Source organism: Pseudochaenichthys georgianus, chromosome 5 (assembly GCF_902827115.2).
Source record: "Pseudochaenichthys georgianus chromosome 5, fPseGeo1.2, whole genome shotgun sequence".
Classification (NCBI taxonomy): Eukaryota; Metazoa; Chordata; class Actinopteri; order Perciformes; family Channichthyidae; genus Pseudochaenichthys; species Pseudochaenichthys georgianus.
In genome coordinates this window covers 31,081,902-31,105,385 of record NC_047507.1, presented here as the reverse complement: position 1 = coordinate 31,105,385, position 23,484 = coordinate 31,081,902, and the positions used below count along the sequence as shown (strand labels likewise).

General features: G+C 41.5%; 1 protein-coding gene across 1 annotated transcript in view; it reads right to left on the bottom strand.

The window, feature by feature from the left end:
• Positions 1 to 22,646, bottom strand: part of alpl (alkaline phosphatase, biomineralization associated) — a 40,111-nt gene extending 17,465 nt beyond the window's left edge. Inside the window, exons 1-6 of the mRNA XM_034083425.2 lie at positions 22,505 to 22,646; positions 14,414 to 14,571; positions 12,665 to 12,784; positions 9,983 to 10,098; positions 8,400 to 8,574; positions 6,652 to 6,827 (exon numbers count right to left, since the gene is read on the bottom strand). Of these exons, the coding sequence (XP_033939316.1) occupies positions 6,652 to 6,827; positions 8,400 to 8,574; positions 9,983 to 10,098; positions 12,665 to 12,784; positions 14,414 to 14,486 (660 nt within the window). The 5' untranslated portion in view covers positions 14,487 to 14,571; positions 22,505 to 22,646. The remainder of the gene's footprint in view (positions 1 to 6,651; positions 6,828 to 8,399; positions 8,575 to 9,982; positions 10,099 to 12,664; positions 12,785 to 14,413; positions 14,572 to 22,504) is intronic.
• Between the last annotated feature and the right edge of the window lie 838 nt (positions 22,647 to 23,484).

Sequence of the window (23,484 nt, the reverse complement as noted above, 5' to 3'; positions counted from 1 at the left end):
ATCTTTTATCTTGTACATTATTCTGTGGTTTTGAGTTATTTCCCCATTCAATGATAAATGCTTTCCCTATGTCCAGCCCAGACAGGTTCAGGGCAAGTCCAGCTGGTCAGTTCAGGGAGAGAGCCAGACCAATTCAGGCAGCCCAAAGACTGCACCACCTGAGAGGGAAAAGGCTGGAGAGAGGGAGGAGTGTGTCAGCCCAAAGACTGCACCACCTGAGAGGGAAAAGGCTGCAGAGAGGGAGGAGTGTGTCAGCCCAAAGACTGCACCACCTGAGAGGGAAAAGGCTGCAGAGAGTGAGGAGTGTGTCAGCCCAAAGACTGCACCACCTGAGAGGGGAAAGGCTGTAGAGAGGGAGGAGTGTGTCAGCCCAAAGACTGCACCACCTGAGAGGGAAAAGGCTGGAGAGAGGGAGGAGTGTGTCAGCCCAAAGACTGCACCACCTGAGAGGGAAAAGGCTGGAGAGAGGGAGGAGTGTGTCAGCCCAAAGACTGCACCACCTGAGAGGGAAAAGGCTGGCAGAGAGGGAGGAGTGTGTCAGCCCAAAGACTGCACCACCTGAGAGGGAAAAGGCTGCAGAGAGTGAGGAGTGTGTCAGCCCAAAGACTGCACCACCTGAGAGGGGAAAGGCTGGAGAGAGGGAGGAGTGTGTCAGCCCAAAGACTGCACCACCTGAGAGGGGAAAGGCTGTAGAGAGTGAGGAGTGTGTCAGCCCAAAGACTGCACCACCTGAGAGGGAAAGGCTGGAGAGAGGGAGGAGTGTGTCAGCCCAAAGACTGCACCACCTGAGAGGGGAAAAGGCTGTAGAGAGTGAGGAGTGTGTCAGCCCAAAGACTGCACCACCTGAGAGGGGAAAAGGCTGTAGAGAGTGAGGAGTGTGTCAGCCCAAAGACTGCACCACCTGAGAGGGAAAAGGCTGAGAGAGGGAGGAGTGTGTCAGCCCAAAGACAGGACCACCTGAGAGGGGAAAAGGCTGCAGAGAGTGAGGAGTGTGTCAGCCCAAAGACTGCACCACCTGAGAGGGGAAAGGCTGGAGAGAGTGAGGAGTGTGTCAGCCCAAAGACTGCACCACCTGAGAGGGAAAAGGCTGGAGAGAGGGAGGAGTGTGTCAGCCCAAAGACTGCACCACCTGAGAGGGGAAAGGCTGTAGAGAGTGAGGAGTGTGTCAGCCCAAAGACTGCACCACCTGAGAGGGGAAAGGCTGGAGAGAGGGAGGAGTGTGTCAGCCCAAAGACTGCACCACCTGAGAGGGGAAAGGCTGTAGAGAGTGAGGAGTGTGTCAGCCCAAAGACTGCACCACCTGAGAGGGGAAAGGCTGTAGAGAGTGAGGAGTGTGTCAGCCCAAAGACTGCACCACCTGAGAGGGGAAAGGCTGTAGAGAGTGAGGAGTGTGTCAGCCCAAAGACTGCACCACCTGAGAGGGGAAAGGCTGCAGAGAGTGAGGAGTGTGTCAGCCCAAAGACTGCACCACCTGAGAGGGGAAAGGCTGCAGAGAGTGAGGAGTGTGTCAGCCCAAAGACTGCACCACCTGAGAGGGAAAAGGCTGCAGAGAGTGAGGAGTGTGTCAGCCCAAAGACAGGATCTTCACAAAGTTCACAAAAATATGGCTACCCTTCTTAGAACATGTTAAGTCCCTCCAGTTGGAGTCTGTCCCCATTGGCTGAGTCGCCCCCTGTACCGCAACAGCTCACAGGAATGCTCACAAAATGTCTCGCAGGTTGTTTTTGTTTTGTTTTTTCCTTTTCTTTTTTTTAATTAATTTTATTATTATTTATTTCATTATTGTCTAATTGTAACTGATGTATTGTGTCTTGGGGTTGTTTTGTTAGAAGTCTCAGGGGTAATGCATTGTATTGCTGCTGTCTTTGTGTATTGAAAATCGCAAAAATAAATCATATACAAAAAAAACTGCTATCAAGGAATATGACTCCTTTGTAGTATGCATGAGAGAAGATGCCGCGAGATTAGTGGACTTCTATGTAGTGTCCGCTGATAATGTAGTGGGCTGGTCTGGACAGAAAATGCCAGGGCTGAATTGTTGTCCCAGTCCACCCCTGAATACATCCTATTAAAACCTGTGTGGCTTATATGATAAGTCTAATTAGTACAAGCAGCATAACGTTTCACCATGTGACTAAAGATTGTAGTCAGGGAAATCAGTTTGACATATTGAACTAATAACAAATCACCTCTGGCTGGCAGAGAACTCTCTGCTCCATAGCTTCTCTTGGACGTAAAATCACATGTACATTATACATTTATATTCAATTTAATATTCCATCCCTCACATACTTTTGTGTATATATAATAACAACTTATATTTAGTTTTTCTTGTTATGCTGCTGCAACACAAACATTTCCCAAATTGGGATCAATACAGTAATATCTTATCTTAATTAAGAAATCAAACTATTATAATTAGTGTAGCAGCTGACACCTATTTTCAATATGGATTAATCTACCATTTATTTCTTTTAGTTCAATTTTGATCTATAAAAATGTCAAAATAGTGAAAATGTTCACGAGACTTATCAAAGTGCAAGGTTATATCTTTAGATGTTTTGTTTTAGCCTATGTACTGTATGTCTTAATGCTCTTATATGTGACGGTGTGACTTCCATGAAACTAATATTTTATATCTTCCCAACAGACGAGCTGACAGGAAGCCCAATGCCAGTTCCCGCATCTGCAGCTGTCATTTTCCTTTACAAAAGAGAAAAAGGCCTGTTTCATTTGAAGCACAGAATGTAGAAGAGCATTCCTACTGTCTGAGAGGGATAATTGATGGAATGGAGGAAGGAGCTGTGTGTCTAATGACTGAGGACGAAGCAGGTCCATCAACACAGGCGGCTGCTAATGAAGATCCTCAACCACTATCTGAGAATGCAGAGGAGCAAGCAACCACGGTAGAAGAAAAACTTCAATCTCAGCAAAGACACATAATGCAGCTAGAGATCCAGCTAGAGGAGTCCAAGGCAAAGCAGAGTTACTGCCGTGACAAGTATTCTGCCTCTCAGCTGAGTGAAAAGGTTCTTCGGATGGAGACAGGATTGCCAGATAGACACATTCAGTGCTGTGTGTGAGTATGTTGCTCGTTTTGAGGGTTCCATTACATACCCAGAAGGTTGGTTCCCCAAATCACTGAGTCTTGAAGACCAAGTTTTCATGACCCTCATGAAACTGCGTCATAATTACACACACCTTCATCTGGCTGCACTCTTTCACTGTGAAAGCACTGTCAGAAATGTGATAGTAACATTTATAGAGGTTCTCCATAAATTACTTTTTAAGGATATAATGAGTACTGTTCCCAGCCGGGAGAAAAATAAAACCAGCTTGCCTTCTTCATTTCGGCACATCCAAAACTGCAAAATGATATTTGGCTGACAAGGGATTCTTAATCCAGAACATTCTTCCTGAAGGAGTCACTGTCAACATTCCCCCATTCCTCTGTCATGGCCAACTGACACACAGTGAAGCACAGGCTACAAAGCTTATCGCACAAAATAGGATTCACGTCGAGAGAGCAAATGCTCGTTTGAAAGAATTTAGGATCCTAAAGTTCATTCCATCTCACCTGAGGCACTTCGCAGATAAACTGGTGCAGGTATGTTGCGCACTAGTGAACTTCCAACGTCCTCTCATAAAAGAGGTGGCAGAAAAATAGTGTCTTTTCACATGTAAACACATGTGTTTCATACACATCTTTTCAACTCTGTAAGCCCCCCTCCCCCCTCTCAATCAAAACCTCTTGATTGACTTTTCTGTTTATTTTATTTTACTATATTTATTTGTTTGCCTGTCCTTGTTTATCTACCCTCCCTCATAATGTAAGGCGTCTTTGAGTTGTAGAAAAGCGCTATATAAATCAAATGTATATTATTATTATACTTTGTTTTACATTTTGAGTTCATCATTACACTCAAACTGTCTTTTCATTGGGTGCATTTTATTTCTTTTATTTAGATTCTGCTGTTTAATCAATCCAGAAACATGTTTCATACTTTGTTTTACATTTTGAGTTCATCATTAAACTCAAACAATGTCTTTTAAACTGGGTGCATTTTATTTCTTTTATTTAGGTTCTGTTTAATACACATTAATTTGACTCAGATGTGCTGATAATATCTGCAAATATAAATCTTTAAACTGTCTTTTTACCTTGAAGTCTGGCCTCTCGGGTAGGCTCTGTTTTCTGTCTTTCTTTATCAAAAACGTTACTCCAAAGAATGGTTTGTGGTTTGGGATTCAGAGGCAGGCTTGAATCAAGAAACCACAATAGTTTTCTGCATGGACTGCCTTTTTTTAATTAAGAAATATTATTTTGTAAATATGTTATTCTCTGTAGTCAGAAACCTAACACTCTAACAACCACAACATTGCAAAGGTGAGTAAATGTAAATTAAAAACGATTCACAATTTCTTAAAATTACTATATTTGAAAATGATAGATTTAATGATCTTTTTCGTCGAACATATGAACGACTCAAACAAGGATCGCAGCAGCTACAAGAAAGATCTTCAAAGGGGAACCATAACATCCTGAAGATGAGTTTTCTCTAAAAAAAAATATTTAATTTTAACAACAGTGCTCTCTGAACTCAGAACAAGTCAATTAATATGCCTTTTTGTTTTTCTGTCTTTTTCAGAAAATAACCACAACAGTGAGAAAGGTGATTATTCCGGCAGTGCCAGCTTTGGAAGCATGTGGGCCTTGAAAAAGTCCTCGAGAGCCAACAGGTTAGGCTGCCAATTGTCATCTCGGGCTATCGGAATGATGACACTGTCTTTCGTAGTCCAGACCACAAAGTAGCAAGTCTCTCTTGCAGTGAGGTGAAGCTGACCTTGCACTTGGTGCCAGTAAGGATGTTCCTCACGCAGGCTGAATGTTTCTCCTTCCTTACTGACACAGAAGCCCTTGATTTGCAATGCTTCACTAATTGTGATTTCCCTGGCTCCATAGGGACACTTTACCTCCAGCACAGCGGAAGACCCTACCAGACCATCTGGAGATGCCCCCAACACTCCTGATTGGGAGAGCCACAAACCTGACTCATGGACCTGCATCTGGGTTGCAGTGGTGAATGCCCTGACGCCCTCACATTCATTCATAGTCCCCCACTGTACAGACAAAACACCATCCAGGGCCTGTTGTTGCCCTAGCACCCTGGCACTAAGGGAAGCAGTCACACGTTTTGACCTCAGGACAGCTCCAAAGTTGCTGGCAGTCAACCTTCCTTTCCTGAAAATATGCCAGTTTGGGTTGGTTCGCTGACCAGTGTAGCCACCTGAATTGCCCTCTGTTGCTCCTCAGACAATGCCATGCTTGCCACAATTGCCTCACGTCCCTGATGCCCAACAGATTTGATAATTTCAGGAACAGTAAGTGTTTCCAAGCTGTAGTGTTCCTCTTCTGGCTCGGGGGAGAGAAGCCAAGACATTCCTGAGAACCTGCCCCAGAGTCTGTCCCTCAGCCAGTCACGATCTGCGGAGGTGGGCTCTCTTGTCAGCGGGTTGAATGACTTATTGGTTGGAGGAAATAGCTCCTCCACTGAATGTGTACATTTAGCTGCCTTTGGTTTCTTCCACTGGCAGGGGGTGTCAGTGCAGCTGAAATTGTGGATGGCAAAGATGGCTAATGCAGCTGCATGACTGCATTTCCATTCTCCATGTGGGCATTCACATTTTGTGGAGAGAATTCCCTCTTCTCCTGTAGATACCTGTGGTGGTGGGATTGTTTTATTATTTAAAATATATTTACATTTGTAATGCCTTCCCAATTATCCCTTTAATTGTTTATATAAATATAATATATATATATACACTGTATGTTTATTTCATGGATATTTCTGTGTTTTCTGGTGTGTAATATTTGTAATAAAGATTTCATGTGACACATAAAATGGATGTGTTGATGGGAATTAATGTCACTAATGTGAATAAATTAACTCTAGGTTAACGGTACTCTTGCTATCACTACTCACCGACACTCTATAAACCTTGTCTCTCATGCTGCCCCTGACAACACCGGTAAGCACACCTTCATCTAGGCTGCACTGCTGTACGTGTCCTGACTTGTAGTGGTTCTCTCCTCTATCTACACTCTTCTTGTCATATTTGTAAAATGATATCAGACTGGCAATTGACACAGCCATGACTTCTAATGAAATTCAGTGTGGCTCAAATGAAAAGCTTTGTTAAAATATGCAAGCGCGCGAAAGTCAGTTGAAACGATCTTAAATTGGCGTGACGTTGAAGTCGTGCGACCCTGCTGCTGTACTGGCTTGTAGTTCGTTTATAGCATAACGTTAGCATTTCGCTTTTGGCGACTATATTTATGATTCAAAAATTATAAAAGTAGGAGAGACATGTGGAGATTATCCGGCTGAACAAAACGTGATCCTTCTCTTAAATGTGTGTCAACCACAGACCTTATTTCGAGCTATTTTCCAAAATCCTATGGAGAAATTGCATTGGTTTTTGACGAAGGAACCGGAAGAAGTTTACATCCGGGGATTAGGACGCGTCACTGCGGCTCTCTATAGACCCCAATGAATTGAAAATCATAATCTGAAACCCAGAAGGCTCTCTGACATACTAATAGGATAAGCTGATAAAAGTTGTGCATCAGGGTTTATACTCTTGACTTACATCAATGTTGGGAATGTTTTCAAAGAGTTGTCTGGCGATATCCTTGCAGCCGTCCCTCAGAGCTTCAGCTGGCATCTCATTGTCAGAGTACCAGTCTCTGTCCACGCTGTGGGCGTAAGAAGCGCTGGGAGTTGCATGGTTGACACGGGTCGTTGTCACTATTCCCACGGACTTGCCTGCAGTGGACACACACACACACACACCAACACACACACACACACACACACACACACACACACACACACACACACACACACACACACACAACACACACACACACACACACACACACACACACACACAGCTGTGAATTAAGGCTGAGAACGTTTTTGATTAAACAACATGTTCAGGCCTAGATGAATTCACTCTTTGTGTTTCCCTGAGCAGGGTTTCTTCGCTGCAGTGGAGGCATAGTAACACAAAGAGAGAGTTTCATACCTAAATAACTGTAACTTTGGATATAGCTCAGTTGATTTGCTAGTCATGTAGCTTCATATTAGCTTTGGTTCAAACTGAAATGCACATTTGCATTGAACAAGGAGTGACAATTGTGTCTTCCATCCCTTACAGGAAGCAATTCCTTCACAGCCAGTAGAGGACAATAACAACCTACAACTATTTTTGTTCTGGTTATAAATCTTCTGGATGAAAAGAAGTCAAACATTAAAAGCAAAACCAGCAGAGGACAATCTAGCTAAATGACCTGATGGAAATCACTTTTCAAATTTCCTTTTCACTCTCTGCCAGAGGTCAGCTGCTGCCTGCTTTATTTCCAGAGCAATAATTGGATTTCTTATTATCTGTGACCTCCCCACCCACACACACCCTGACCCTCACCCAGTACCCCCCACAACCTCTGAAAAACCATCAGTCCTTTCCTTCTGTGTGGTGCGCTTTGACTCGTTGTTTTGTCTCATGGTTTTTGAAACGGACTGAATAACACCATGCTGTGTCCTTGGAGGGGGAAATCAGAGGTCATTATTTTGGGACTCTTTGAGATGTGGCTCTTTATTGGGTTTTGGCTACAACCTTTGATTAATTATTGAGATTTATAAACACTTGTGCAAATGGTTTTGTAACAATTCTAAAAATAAAGTACTCAAGTTTACAATATTTTGACTTCCTGATTCAGACTTAATGCTGTACTGCTTGTTTTATGTTTTATTTAACTGTAATATGCTATGAAAATAAAGGCATTTCAGTTATATTGAAAGAGATTGACTAGGGGATTTCTTGGTATGTTTTGCCTACATGTATCCTTATCTGAAAAAGTACATTAAACAACTCTATTTGAGTCTAGGAACGGCTCCTATCAAAACATTTCTAACCCTACACCAACTTGAAATCTAAAACAAGGATGCAGACACATCAAAACATAAAACTAAATCCTAATACAACTTTATTTCAAGGGGCAATCAGATGGACAGTGTCTCTTTAATACATGATAAAAAGCTCTTTGGGTTACGTTTTTTCCACAGCAGGATAACTCTGGTTCAAAGGATGAACAGCTGAGCATAGTTGAAAAACATGTTTTAGGGCAATCACTTTCAAGGGCACTTCAAAGACTTAGCTTTGAGCAATTAAGTAGCCTCAGTGAGTATTCCCATTTCCAACTTCCCATTAACACAGCATTCAAGTACAACCAGATCCTCGGACATGAGACGCATAATTGGTTGCAAACATGAACAATTCCCAGAAGAGAGAAAAAGAAAAAAAGTAAGCGTTATGTTTATTTGATGTCACTCTACCTGCTTCCTTCGCCCATCTGAGGATGGAGGTGACCTCGTTGCCCTGTGTGGTGTTGCACTGGGTTCGGACAGCAGCTGCACTCACGCCCACCGTGCCCTCGTTGGCCTTCACCCCGCAGAGGTACGCTGTGGCAGTGCCAGCGCTGTCCGGCACCTGGGCGTTAGTGTTGTATGTCTGCAGAGTACCAGGACATCGCATGTGGTCAGATTTCATATAACAGGGACGTTTATAGTCTTTCTAGGATCATTGTCTACACTTGTTGGTGTGTTTGTGTAATTTGTTAAGCCATGACACTAACTGGACAGGTGATTTTCCTTTAATAGCAATATGTTAAAATACTTTACTAATAAGTAAAGCTTGGGATATTCTAATTGTAAGCAAATCCCATGAAAGAATCCAAAACCCCAAAACCCCTTTCCCGTCATTTTCTACGGGCAGGGCGTCCCATAGACCTTCATTGCGGACACAGCGGACCCCTTGCCCGTCAGGCTTCTACGGGCAGGGCGTCCCATAGACCTTCATAATACACACACACACACACACACACACACACACACACACACACACACACACACACACACACACACACACACACACACACACACACACACACACACACACACACACACACACACACACACCACACACACACACACACACACACACACACACACACACACACACACACACACACACACACACACACACACACACACACACACACACACACACACACACACACACACACACACACACACACACACACACACACACACACACACACACACACACACACACACACACACACAGCACTTTTTACAACAGGAAGGATGTGATAAAAAATAACTTGCCTTTTTGCTGTTCGGACTATTTGCATGGCGTATTGGCAAAGGCACAAAAGCAATTGCCCCAAATGTTCCAAAGAAATGTGTGAGGTCCTATTTTTTTTACATTTTCCATCAGCAGCAGAAAATTGTGCCTCACATGAAGTCTTTGATTCTAGATTCACCATTAATTACTTTTTACACAGCAGGTACCATTATAAATCACACCAATTAAAATATTTGATTTGAGTCCAACTCTTTAATGTTTGGAAAAATCCCCAAACCCTGTTTTTCTCTGGATAAAAAAAATGGGGTTAGTCAACTGTAATATTGCACGAATTCTCAGTGTATTTAAGTTGCCGGGTTGGTTTCCCGGTAGTATTCATATAAGAGGCATTATTGTGCACCTATGTTACCTGATGTTACTAATTGAAAGTAACTTTTTTATAATGATAAATCAGTAACAAGGAAAAACATGTTTAATTTCAGAACTTGCCTAAGTCGGCTATGTTTGGTATATCTATTTACATCAGTGTCTCATTAATGTTTTTTATAATATTTATTGGACAATGGAGGTCTATAATCTAATACAGGCATGCACTGTCCAGACAGCACTGGTTAGTAAGATTGTTTTTTATCTTTTCATGTGATTTTCACAGGCCTTGTTTTTCACAGGCCTTGACAGGAAACCATTAATGGCCACAAGATCAATACATTGCGTCATATTGAAACTATATAGTAATGAAAGATGATCAGACCTTGGCCAAAGACACAAAAGGGAACTTGTCCATCTCCAGCTGTGTCTCCTCTCCGCTCTGTCCGTTCAGCTGACCCTTCAGGATTCGAGCAGCCGTCACCGTGGGAATGCCCATCCCTAAACACCAAAAGCAGGTCCAGTGTTAGATATCTCTCACGGTGGGAAGGAAAGCAACAGCACATGAGAAACTTCAACACTTTTCCTCCCCTGCTGTCCTCAGCTTGCAACACATGTGGGGCAGTTGTTTTCTTTGAAATTTTAGAAAAAGCTTGCTGCTGTTAGCCAAAACATTTTTCTCAGATACAAATTACTTTAAAAACAGATCCAAGCAAGCAAAACAAAGCAGACACTGTTCAAAGAAATACACTAAATATTCAATGTATTATGACTTTGAATGACCATTACTTTTGTTAAAAACTGAGGAACAGTTTAACATAATAACTGCCAAGTGTTGATCTCATCTTGTGGAAACAACACGAGTTTTGCTTTGTTCTCAGAAAGAAAAATAAATTGTTTCCATTCGTCTATGATCACTTCCAATCATTTTGAAGACTGCCATGCATTATCAAAGCCTACACGTCACATAACCCGAGGTTAAACAGAAGAAACGGTTTATTGTGCAATTTTGGATCCTGTTTCTTACATTTTCGGAGGAAGATCATGTCTGGGAAACAGTTTATAGTAAGTCATAAATTGTATAGTTAGTCGTACATTCCCTGTTATGTGTTTCCAACTTTTGTTTGTTTCCCAAGACGCTGCCTGTTATTCTCAAACTACGCAAACATGACCATGAATGCATCCATGCGCAAGAATGTGATGTTGTTCCTATAGTCCAAACATGGCAGATAAAGGATAAAAGTTGTTTTTCTCTGACCAATGAGCAACCCAGCTCAAACACAAGCCCACAGATCTGGTGGCGGCACCGTTGTTTTGTTTGATACTATGCATTCAAATCCCATGTTGGCAAATATTTGAAACATCTCATTCATTTGTATCTGGATCATTGGATCCTGTGTAACATCATTTAGGCTACTACATTGAACAAAAATATAAATGCAACCCATTTTTCATGAGATGAACTCAAAGATCTAAAACATTTTCTATATACACAAAATAACCATTTCTCTCAAATATTGTTCACAAATCTGAACAAATCTGTGATAGTGAGCACTTCTCCTTTGCCGAGATAATCCATCCCACCTCACAGGTGTGGCATATCAAGATGCTGATTAGACAGCATGAGTATTTCACAGGTGTGCCTTAGGCTGGCCACAATAAAAGGCCACTCTGAAACGTTCATGAATTGAATGTTCATTTCTCTACCATAAGCCGTCTCCAAAGGCGTTTCAGAGAATTTGGCAGTACATCCAACCGGCCTCACAACCGCAGACCACGTGTAACCACACCAGCCCAGGACCTCCACATCCAGCATGTTCACCTCCAAGATCGTCTGAGACCAGCCACTCAGACAGCTGCTGCAACAATCGGTTTGCATAACCAAAGAATTTCTGCAAAAACTGTCAGAAACCGTCTCAGGGAAGCTCATCTGCATGCTCGTCGTCCTCATCGGGGTCTCGACCTGACTCCGGTTCGTCGTCGTAACCGACTTGAGTGGGCAAATGCTCACATTCGATGGCATCTGGCACGTTGGAGAGGTGTTCTCTTCACGGATGAATCCCTGGTTTTCACTGTTCAGGGCAGATGGCAGACAGCGTGTGTGGCGTCGTGTGGGTGAGCGGTATCTTGCATCTTGATATGCCACACCTGTGAGGTGGGATGGATTATCTCGGCAAAGGAGAAGTGCTCACTATCACAGATTTCTTCAGATTTGTGAACAATATTTGAGAGAAATGGTTATTTTGTGTATATAGAAAATGTTTTAGATCTTTGAGTTCATCTCATGAAAAATGGGAGCAAAAACAAAAGTGTTGCATTTATATTTTTGTTCAGTGTATATAACTGTTGGCTCGGCTGGATTGTCCATAATTAAAGGTACGGTTGGCAAATTTCCAAACACCTTTTTGTAATATTTGCTCAATATCCTGACAGTATTGTAAAATATAAGTTTCCTCTGTCTCCTCCCAAACCAGAGCAGAGGGTCAATCACTGCTGGTGAACACAATCTAACTGTCAAAATAGGCCGCGCTGATCAATATAATCAAGATTATGTTACTGTATTGCTTAATTCTTATCTTAAATGTTTTCAGAAACATGTACTGTAAAGCTGTAAAAGGAGAAATATTTTGAGCCGGCCACAATATAAAAAAACAGACATAGTTGCCCACTGCCCACATCAGCAAACTTCCTTATTTTTGCAGTAACTACTACAAAAGCAGCGAATGACATTTCAATTGAGAATACCCGGCCATGATTGGTTTGATTTTGCACACTGAAATCTTGCAAATGCCAGATGGAGCACTAATAGATGCCTATAAATAGGCTTTTTTTCACCAATTACAGTTTGACAGTTTCAGCAATTATGACAACAAGTGGCTTTTTAATAAAGCTACAAACTGCAGTGTTATTATCACCCGATAAAAATGCCAAAAGGGAAAGTTTGTCTTTACTGATGAGTTACTGATCGCAATCTAAATTCTTCTGCAGTAAGGTTACCTTCTGCCTTTGGGAAGATAATTAGCATTGCCATTAGTCAATATGGAAACACATCGATAATGTGGCTTACCATCTCCGAGGAAGAGGATTAAATTCATCGCTTTGTTTGTATTGAGACTTTGCAGTGACAGAGCATTTTTCAGGGTACGCTGGGCCCACATGTTCCAAAACTTGGGATCCTTCTCATGTTCTGTGGAAGGAAATAAGCAGTCTCATTAGCTTTACATAGAAAATCAGGAGAAAACAAATCCATATTATGATATATTTATTGTAATTTCCCACAGCCCAAGTTAATGTCTTCATGTTTCTTGTTTGAAGATATTTTGTTCAAATGTAAAATGCATGATGAAGAAAAGGCTCAGAACTTTACATTAGGCTTAAACCAGAAAATGTTTTGACGTCTTTTCTTAAATGGGACAAATTCTATTTTAACTATCAACTTGTCAATTAAAGAGACCCTTTTGTGCTCATTTTCAGGTTAATATTAGTATTTTGTGCCTCTACTGCAGGGGTGTCAAACTCAAGGCCCGGGGGCCAAATCCGGCCCGTGACTTCATTTTCTGTGGCCCCACAAGAGCTTGCAAAGAATATAATATGTTTATTATACGGTTACATGACAGTTTACAGAAGCTACATTTTTTCTTCTAAATATGCCTTTTTTCTTAGAATGTGCCCCTTTCTCAGAATTTGACTCTTTTTTTTCAAACATCACTTCTGTTTTTTACTTTTTTTCCAGCTTTTCTTTTTAAATCATTTAGTGACATTCTCACTGAAGAGACATGCAATTTTTTTACCCAGACTTCTGAATTCAGACGTAGTTAATTATGAAGTTATTACCCTATCAGATAATAATCCAATGCAGAGGCAATAATGTAATATAATACATTATTGTATATATATATTTATATATAAGTTACAACCTGCTCTTTGAGTGCAGCCATAATGCTGATGTGGCCCGCGATTAAATTGAGTTTGACACCCCTGCTCTACTGCTCTACTCTACATGTTTACATGCTTTAATGTTCAAAAAGCACTGTGCTGCAGCAACTCTTTTCACCCTCTGTCTGAAACCAGAGCCCAGTCTGCTCTGATTGGTTGGCTGTTGTGATTGGTCAACCGCTTATAGATGTCCTGGTCCTTATAATGACTTCACTATGTACCGCTTCTTTTGGCCAGTTCTCCAACACATTGTACATGTACAATATGTTGTACAATGTGTTGGAGCACTGACCAAAAGAAGCGGTACATAGTGAAGTCATTGTGATACATAAGTAAATAAAGAAGTCCAATGGAGGTGTTTCAGGTAGAGGGGGAGTGTGTGGGACCATTTACATGCACATAAACCTATAATACACTACAGGGAAGGGAAACCCTAAAAATCTTAAAGGGCCTCTTTAATCGACTAATCACCAGCAGCTCTAATTGTCACCAAATAAGTCAAATCTGGTGAAATCATCTTAAAACATTACATTTCGTAAGTTAGAATCCATATTCTCAACATTTAACTAGGTTCACCTCTTTTCATAAAAGGTGATGGCAGGAGTTGTTACAATAGAAATACAAATCTCCAGCACATCTCCTGCAGAGAAGCTGGATGATCATTTTTCTTGGCTAATCCAAACAGCACTAAAAGTATCCAGTGTTTAAAACAAAACAGGACATCTATTTGAAGCCATACAGTAAACTTCCCTAAAAGGTTCAAAACATTCTCCAACAACCTTGAAAACCTTCCAGTGTGTGTTTTGACGCATTACAGGCAGCTGGACAGTTATTTTGTTGTTTTTTTCGCGGTCGACTGACTAACAACACTGCAACTTACCAGGGAATTGTGGCTTCCCCAAACTCCCAAACATCAGAGAGGAGCAAACGATGAGCACGGCTGTCAGCTTCATTGTCGTGTCAGTGACGTGTTTCTCCAGAAAGCCTTAACATGCCACTTTGAGAAGCTGAGGAAGTCTGTCTGCAGTCACCTCACAGCTAGAGAGAAGGAGAACAAATACTAGTGATTAAGTCTGTGTCATTCTGTCACACACAGACTCTGACACACCGGGTTAGTATGTATTTACCGATGATTGACATAAGTATACATGCAACACAATTCTACCTCGTGTTGTAACGCCTCAAGTATCAATTATTATTCTCAGTAACTGACCAATTTACATATTGAACTGGCAACTTCTTCTTTGCTTAGGGAGGCAAGGGAAGTTTATTTATATAGCACTTTTCAACGCAAGGCAATTCAAAGTGCTTTACAAAAAAATGAAAGACATTAAGAATTAAAAAAGAAAAGCTAATAAAATAAACGTTAAAAGGGAAAATACATGGATAAAAGTTACAGTGCAGTCTAAAATATGAATAGTTCAATTAAACATTAAAATAAAAAGTACATGGATAAAAGTTACAGTGCAGTTTAAAATATGAATAGTTCAATTAATGCTTAGTGGAAGCTTAAGGCAAGGCAAGGCAAGTTTATTTATATAGCACCTTTCAACACAAGGCAATTCAAAGTGCTTTACAAAAAACGAAAGACATTAAGAAAATGGCATTTAAAATCAGTCATTAAAAAGACTTAAAAGAAATTCTGAAAATATGTGTTAATATTACTTGCTCCCTTATCTTAAATAGGCTTTCTATATAAAGAAACAGGCAAAACAAGGCTTCAAGAATTCAACCAATAGTATGTTTTCATGTCCTCAAAGCTTTGTTCATTAAATGTGTGTGTGTGTGTGTGTGTGTGTGTGTGTGTGTGTGTGTGTGTGTGTGTGTGTGTGTGTGTGTGTGTGTGTGTGTGTGTGTGTGTGTGTGTGTGTGTGTGTGTGTGTGTGTGTGTGTGTGTGTGTGTGTGTGTGTGTGTGTGTGTGTGTGTGTGTGTGTGTGTGTGTGTGTGTGTGTGTGTGTGTGTGTGTGTGTGTGTGTTGAACTTCGTCTTTGTAAAATAGAAGTAGTCCTTCAGTCCTTGCAGAGTAGAGAAAAGGAGATCTTGGTGAAGTTAAGATGGAGTCCTCACTGTGAATGTAAGTGGTCACAACAGGAGTCCTTATGGGTCCTGGGGGGTATACTGCGAAGCAGGATTTTCGCTTAGCCGGCTAAATTCAGGGAAAACTCCGGCTTTCCGGTCCTACGAAGCTGGTTCTCTTTTTAGCAGGCTAGATCTCCATGGTAATATATGCTAAGCAGCTAACCTGGTCGGGACCAGGTTAGGTTGCAGGCTAAGAGCTCAACTCAGTGAAAGCACCGCCTGCTGACCAATCAGAGCTCAGTGTGCGGAGTTTAAAGCGATCAAGTCATATTACCGGAGAAAGGAAATACAGAAAAACTGCCGTCGCAGGAAAGACGGCCGACAAAAATCACCGACTGTGTGAACGTGAACATTAATAGAATATCACCTCCCATCTTCAGAGCAATCTGACTATTATAACATTAGCGTTAAGAAAGCTTACTTAAATATCGGCCACAACATAAGTAACCGTATCAGAGTACATTAAGTACAGTCCGCGGCATATCACTTCATAATGTATCATATATTTTATTATCTGAGTCAGCTGAGCCGTATCTGGCCGTGCAACACTCACAGTGTCACATACTGTATGCAGAAGTATTATTTTAAGCAACACATTAAGTTGACGAAACACTCGAGACAAATGTAATTGAAGTCAGATCGTGTTTTAGACGGGGCAGTGATATCATAAACCTGTTAATGTACGCATTCAAACACTTGTTCTGTTACCAGCTGTATTCACCTTGCAGGTGCAGCTATGTGGCTTTTATCCTGGATAAAGTGTTTAAGTCATGGATGTTTAAAGTTTAACTTCTTCATTTTTGACTAGTATTAAAGTTCACTTTTCATTCAGGAAGTATGACGCTGCGCTGTCAGTATGCTACTCCATGTTTGTGATTGGTCGAATGCTCCAGATACCACCCCTTTCATGTGAACGCGCACCTAACTAGATAGGACACGGCTGGCTTGAGCGATCCACTTGATAACCCGCGTCGTAGTACAGTTTAGCGAGAGCGCGTATGTTTTGGATTAAGCCAACCGGCTAACTCAAACATATCCAGGTTAGGTTGAACCAGGTTCGCAGTATAGGCCCCTGGCCAGTCAGGCTTTCATCTGAAAGTATTCACACCCTCCTCCTTACTTCTCTGTGCTTATAATCAAGGTCATTTTAATGGGATTGAGCTCCATAGCACTGAGAGGTTTAAAGGCCTTAACAAAGCCGATTAACAGTGAATGATTGACTGGACACGTACACACATGAGAAAAAAAAATAACATCGCAAAAATCTTTGACCTGTGCAACTCAGACGGAAAGCTTTTCTTTTTTTTCTTTTTGTTTAGACAAGGTTGAGTGAAAACAAATTCAAATCTGTTCCCTCCCAATTGCAAATATCTTTGGCATTACATTGTATCCCACCCAAGGGCAGTGTTGGGTGTAACGCGTTACAAAAGTAACGGAGTTACAGTAATATATTACTTTTTGCTGTAACGAAGTAATGTAACGCATTACTAATGCAATGTGGGTAATATATTACCCGTTACAATGCTCAGTAACGCAGTTACAACACATTTTAACCCGAAATTAAATGGTGTTTTGTTTTTTTAACAATGTACTAACATAGCGAGACATTCCGACACCAGACACATTGTGCGGGTAGATTAGTAAACCTGGTGTTTACCCTTCAGGCTTCGCGCCGGGATCTTCGGGCAGTTGAATGTCATGCACCCTCTATTCAAAAAAGAGAACGGAGCGAAAAATACTAACAACAAATTGTGTCAGGTGCGCGTGACCTGCTCCGCTGCGCGTGCATCATTTCCAAAGTGCTTCCACAGCAGTGACACACATCTGTGGATAATCATTTATACGAAAATGGTTAAATCAACCATCACTAAACGCCAGCAACACTGCATCTACTGCAGACCGTAGCAACAGGGTCAGATGGGGACATCACGTTACCCTCCGTTGTGGACACTAGCTACTCCCGCCTGACTCGCCGCCCTCAACCCCGGAGCAGCACTCTTCGTCGCCCGAAACTACGCCGCCCCTCTGCGGCCCGCAGGTGCCAGCCAGGATACCACGGCAAAACAGAGCCTGCCCAGGTATATCTAAACAAGTACCCGCCTGTACAGTGGGGTTAGGCGGTCATTTCGCAGCTCGTGGTATACAAATAGACAATATGTGAAAATAGTGCCATATTCTGCCATGCCTGTAGAAATGTTGGGTCAAAGATAATGCATACAATAGCACAGATGCCTTCACCACGAATGGCTACAAAAATATCTCATATCCCAAGCTTATCAACAAGCTAATGTTGCAGATGAAATGATCTCCAGGTCACAAATTCAACCTCACATGATGATGTGATCCAGTTTTCAAGCACAGTAAATATTCTCTTCCCAGAGTATATGATGGGACCAAGGTGATGTTTAGTAGGCTACATGGTTTTAATAATACTTTTGCTTTTCAATGTTTGCCATTTCAAACCATGAGCTGGTTCAAATAATATGTGCCTTGATTTACAATATGTTCTCATTTGTTTTATCAGTACAGTTTTGAAGCGTTGGTGCTTTTCTTTGCCACAGTCCACTTTGGACTATATGAGATATTTCAGGATTGCACTTTTAACTCACTTGAAATGTTCTCACTTGGTTTCAAAACATAACAACAAACAAATGCCATAATCTGTTCATTGGGGACCATCAATGCTATTTCTCATTGCTGTTGCCGGCCACTACTGCTCATGTAAACCTACTACCGGTGCGCCCCCTGTAATCTCAGAGGCACCCTGAGTCATTTTGTTCTGGAACCGGGCCTGTATGGCCATAAACTAAACAAACTACAGAGCCCATTCGGTGTCCTGTTAGTGTTTACTTCCTGTCTGCCTTCTTCTGGTGATTTATCTGACGTCCAGCGCTCCGTCTTTTAACCTCTTTTCCTTTCTCTTTCTTGATCCTCCTTAGCAACCTTCATTATAGTCCTTGACAGTGGTCTGTACTGCTGTATTAACAACGTGTCACATGTTAAGAATTTACAATCAGAATCGAGTATTCAACTAACCCGTGTAATACAAGTTGTTAGTAGCCTTAAGGGCCTACACAGTTGTTATGCTATACCACATTAGCCTTCATTGGATGTATAATGAGCTGCACTAAACTACATTTTAGCATTTAAAATACCTAGCCATTCTTTTGCGGTTATTTTGGTGAAAGTAACTAGAAAAGTAACTAAAGTAGTGTAACTCATTACATTTCAGAGACAGTAATTTTGTAATGTAACTTATTACTTTCAAAAGAGAGTAATAAGTAATATGTAATATATTACATTTTGGAAGTAACTTGCCCAACACTGCCCAAGGGCGGCATGTAATGAAGGCTAGGGGCCCTTCTCACTTCGGTTAAATGGAATCCTTGCGTCCCTCACTTGCGTCGTTTTCCTGCGACTAGTCCCTCCCACCAGGGAAGCATGGAGAGACGCAAGGAAACCACAAGAAGCAAGGAAATGAGTTTTAAGAGCAATGGGACGTCCTTTCCTCCGGAGCGTCACTTGAAGCTACGTCCGCTTGTGATGACGCTGCACAGCTGATCGTCTGACAGCAGCTCTGTCCCCGTTATTTTCACACACACCCCCGCCTCTGTTAGTAGGCCTACACATTTACTGACACAAACATTTGTATCATCTGTTGTAGACCCAAATAAATAAAATCAAATAAGAACTCATTCTCAAAAAAGATAAAAACCATTCTTAAAATGTATAAAGGAACAATAGTTTTTTAATATTGATTAGAGTGCACAAAATAAATAAAATAATTGAGAGAATTGGATTGCACACTTTGCTTGTTTGTGTGGATATGTAGCAAATTAACATTTTAAATAGCACTTAATGACTGACTGAATGGAAATGACAATAAATGAAAATGTAAAACGAAAAAAGTGATCATGAAATTGTTTCCAATAAATGAATAAAATGATTTTTGACCACTTTGTTGTTCAGATATATCACATATTTGTAACTAAATGAAACATGAATTGAAACAAAACACGGTATAAACTGAGGAGTGACTCCCGTGAGGTTCATGTGTTTTCTTCACTCCGCTGGGAAACTGCTCTCATGTCAAGAAGCATCAGATCAGTGCATGCACTGCATCGTCCAATCAGTGAGCGAAACACAGTAAGGGGGCGGGGCGAGTGGCTGAGGATTTCATTGAAGGATGGTCTGGTGGTTCCTCGGTTATAGCTCCTCCATTATCGCTCCTCGCTCCTCCGGCAAAAATAAGGCCATTGGGACGCTACTCAAGATGGCACAGACAAATCAACTTCCGGTGAGACCGAGACCGAGGAGTGAGGAAATTACAAATAAGAGAAGTGAGAAGGGCCCATGGGAAGGCTTTCCAAAATGATTGGTCCCTTTATTGTACACACCAATGTTCCCTAAAAGTCTCATATAGGCTACTGCTACGATATAGTATGTTCAGCAACTCCAAATATCAGGCTACGGTCAACACATACATTAAATTGTCAGACGACTATTAAGAACTCAGCACTATCAGAGCCCTAACTATAGTGTGTATGGGCAAAACATAGTTAGCTCATCAGAATGAGCAGAGGGAGGAGCGGAGAAATAGCTGTAACAGCATGTTGGTGAAGAAAGCTGTGTGGATGAAATATGTGTTTGTGTGTATGTTGTTGAACCTGCTATTAAGAACAACATAAATGTATTAGGTCCAACAGGTACTGCTGAGTCTATACTGTCAGTAAGGGCCACATGCTGTGTGCATCAGGGATGTGTCTAGCGGGATGTATGTATGCCATAGACTGTGTATATGTTTGTTTGCACAGTAACGGTTGGTGTCTCTGCATTACCATTGTCGTAGCTCAGAGACACAGTATTAAACAAATGCACAAATGTTTTTTAGGCTGACTTTGACTGATTTTGGTTGTTTGTTCCTGCTTGTTGTTATAAACTTTATGTAAGCATTCCATTTGTCAATTCTAAATTCACATGATTTGTTGCATTTGCGTTTTTAAACAGCTCTAAACAAGTAGTAACCTGCATTTCAACTATACAACAGTGGCATATTTGCCCGGCATTGTTGAATCTTGTTTATCTGTATCCTAGTAAGCCAATATATTATTTGTGTTGTTTGTTGCGTCAACATTAATTGGCTCCTGCTATACACATTGCACCCCCTGTAGCTTCTTAGCTGTGTGTTATTGTTGGTCAATAGCTGTATAATTGCTGTTATGTGCATAATAACATCTTCTGTAAAACAAGTTACTGTAGTTAAGTACTGCAGGTCTCCCTTGAAAAAGAGATCTACGATCTCAATGGGACCAATCTGGTTAAATAAAGATTTTAAATGAAATGAAATTAAGTTTGTTAGATGGTCAAATATGAGCCTTCTTGAGCTTCACCCTCCGCCCACCAATATATGACCTGTTGTAATCTCTAAACACATGCCATACCTTTGAATTCCACATTTTTGGACTAGCTATAATACAAAAATCACATTGTGAACACCTCCAAAAGTCTTGCTCAGACTGTGCCAGGCTCCATCTGGTTTTAATAGAAAACAGGCATGTCTGAACTAAAGGAAAACTCCGGCACCAACCAAGCAGGAGTCTGTGTTGCAATAATCCAAGATGCCTGACGCCAGTTGCTTTTTCAGTTCCTCGGACAGATCAGCCTACAGGTAGTCCAGGGACCATTAAAGAACTTCCAGAACCAGCCAGTCTGCAGCAAAAGAAGCATAGCACTAGCACCACGGCCACCAGCAGGACTCCGGACAGGACGGTGATCGATATCACATGAAATCCCACTTCATCCATCATGATGTCACCAAGCATTTGGCTGCTCCAACATACCCAACTGGTATCAAATGGGGTGAAATTCCTTTGCACCAAATAACCTAACAACCAGAGAGCCTTCCTGAGCTGCAATTGAAGCCTGGGGTAAGTCACACAGCTTCTCAGTGTGACACTCCAGGTATCAGCTCTAAAGCAAGGATTAGGCATCTTAATATGCTCAGGACTGGAGGGCTAATAGATGAATGGCAGGTCTCCAAAATATTCAATCAAATCTCTATATTTATCATGGTTTGCCACGTCCAAGAACAGACAAGATCCTCTCTTTTCACTCTGATTGGCGAGGACACTGCACTCAGTTGCCAGTCTTTAAAAAGGCAACTTGGTTTGCTCCTAGCACCAGGCTGCCTCATGCAACCTCTCCTATGCACACAGAATAAGAAACATTTAACCTTCGACAGGAGGTTTTTCTCTCTTTTAGTGTCTGATATTTCACTATAAGTGTAAAAGATAAAATATGTTATAATAACTGTCAATAATGGGATGTATCTGTCAAAAGTAGATTATCCCAAACTTGGAAAACAGACATGACCCTAAACTCCTTAATTGATCCAGGACACACTTACATTCTTTCATTTAAAAAAATATCCATGATAAATGGGGACAAAAGGGCATTTTACTGCAACATCCTATACGTTAAAGGGGTGTGGAAATGTGCACCCTGACTCCATTGCAAGCACTTCTATCATCTCAATAGGACTTTCATGTTGCTATCAAAAGTACAACATGAATTCCCGTGTGACTATAAAGAATGAATTACAACTATAGTATTTAGCTCATCGAGTAACAGCTGAATCCTGGTTGAAAAATTTGATATCAGAGCAGGTCTCGAGGACACAGTTAATACAACAATCCCCAATGTTTAAAACCAAGAATGGATTATTTGACATTGCATCAGGACAAACAGGCAGCAATATTCAGAGAGGATGCTGTCAGGAAAGATGCACAAAAAAAGAGTCTAACAACCTGTAGCCGAAACACAAATCCCCTTATCGTTTCTCCACAAAAAACCCGCATAATAAAAGAAAAGTTGAATTGTTGTTTGACTTACTGCAAGTGTCGTAAAAAATCTACGGTTACATCCAAGTGTGTCTGCAGTTCATCAACCTTGAAATGAGTGTCCTCGTCGCTGCTTTCAGTCCGTTTTATAAGGCCACAGTTGTTCGGCTCTGGCTCTGGGGGTCTGAGAATAGCGGTCTGTATCCCACGAGGGAGAGGCGAAAAAAACAAAAACCTTTAGAAATAACGATGCATGCTGTGGGGGAAGATGGACCGAGAGCTCCGCCTGTCTGACGACCGACGCACTGCTGCAAGGACAGAGCACCTTCACTGTACTGTAACTAACAGTGGGAAAACACACTATTTTTGTATTTAAATGTTAATGCAGGAGATTGTGGACAATGATGGAATCATGATGTGATGTTTTAGTGGTGTTTGAGGAAGCAATTGTAGGATTATATCTACTCAGAGGTGGAAAAAGTACCTGCAATCGAAAATGTTCCTCAAGTAAAAGTACAAAAGTATAAGCATAGGTCCCATGACATGCTTGTCCAGTTAGTACCCGTCCCCTTGTGTGTTATGTAGCTTTTTATGCATGTAAACGGTCTGCAAAGTCACAAACCCTCAAAGTACACCCTGTAGCGCAGTGGTTCCCAACCTGGGGGACATGCCCCCCCCCCCCATACATTTGGGAAGAATTTGTAATCAAACATTGTTTGCTCGTAAAATCAATAAAATTGACACATTTTTAACACAACCGGCAGTTAAAAGAAAAGTGGACAAGCCCACGACCAGCCTTTCAGCTATAGGCCTAATGCCCAAATCAATCTCCCTTGACATCGTGTTCGCTACGGAGATCTCTCTCTGTGACAATCTAATCTACAGAGCTCGATGTGGTCAATGCTCGTTTGCCATAAGTATTTTCGCGGAAACACGAGCAATGTGTCCATCAGCTGGCCAAAAGGCATCATATTCCCACGGAGAAATGCACAGTTTTCAACTTCCTTAACTCGAGTTCTGTTGCTCCAATTA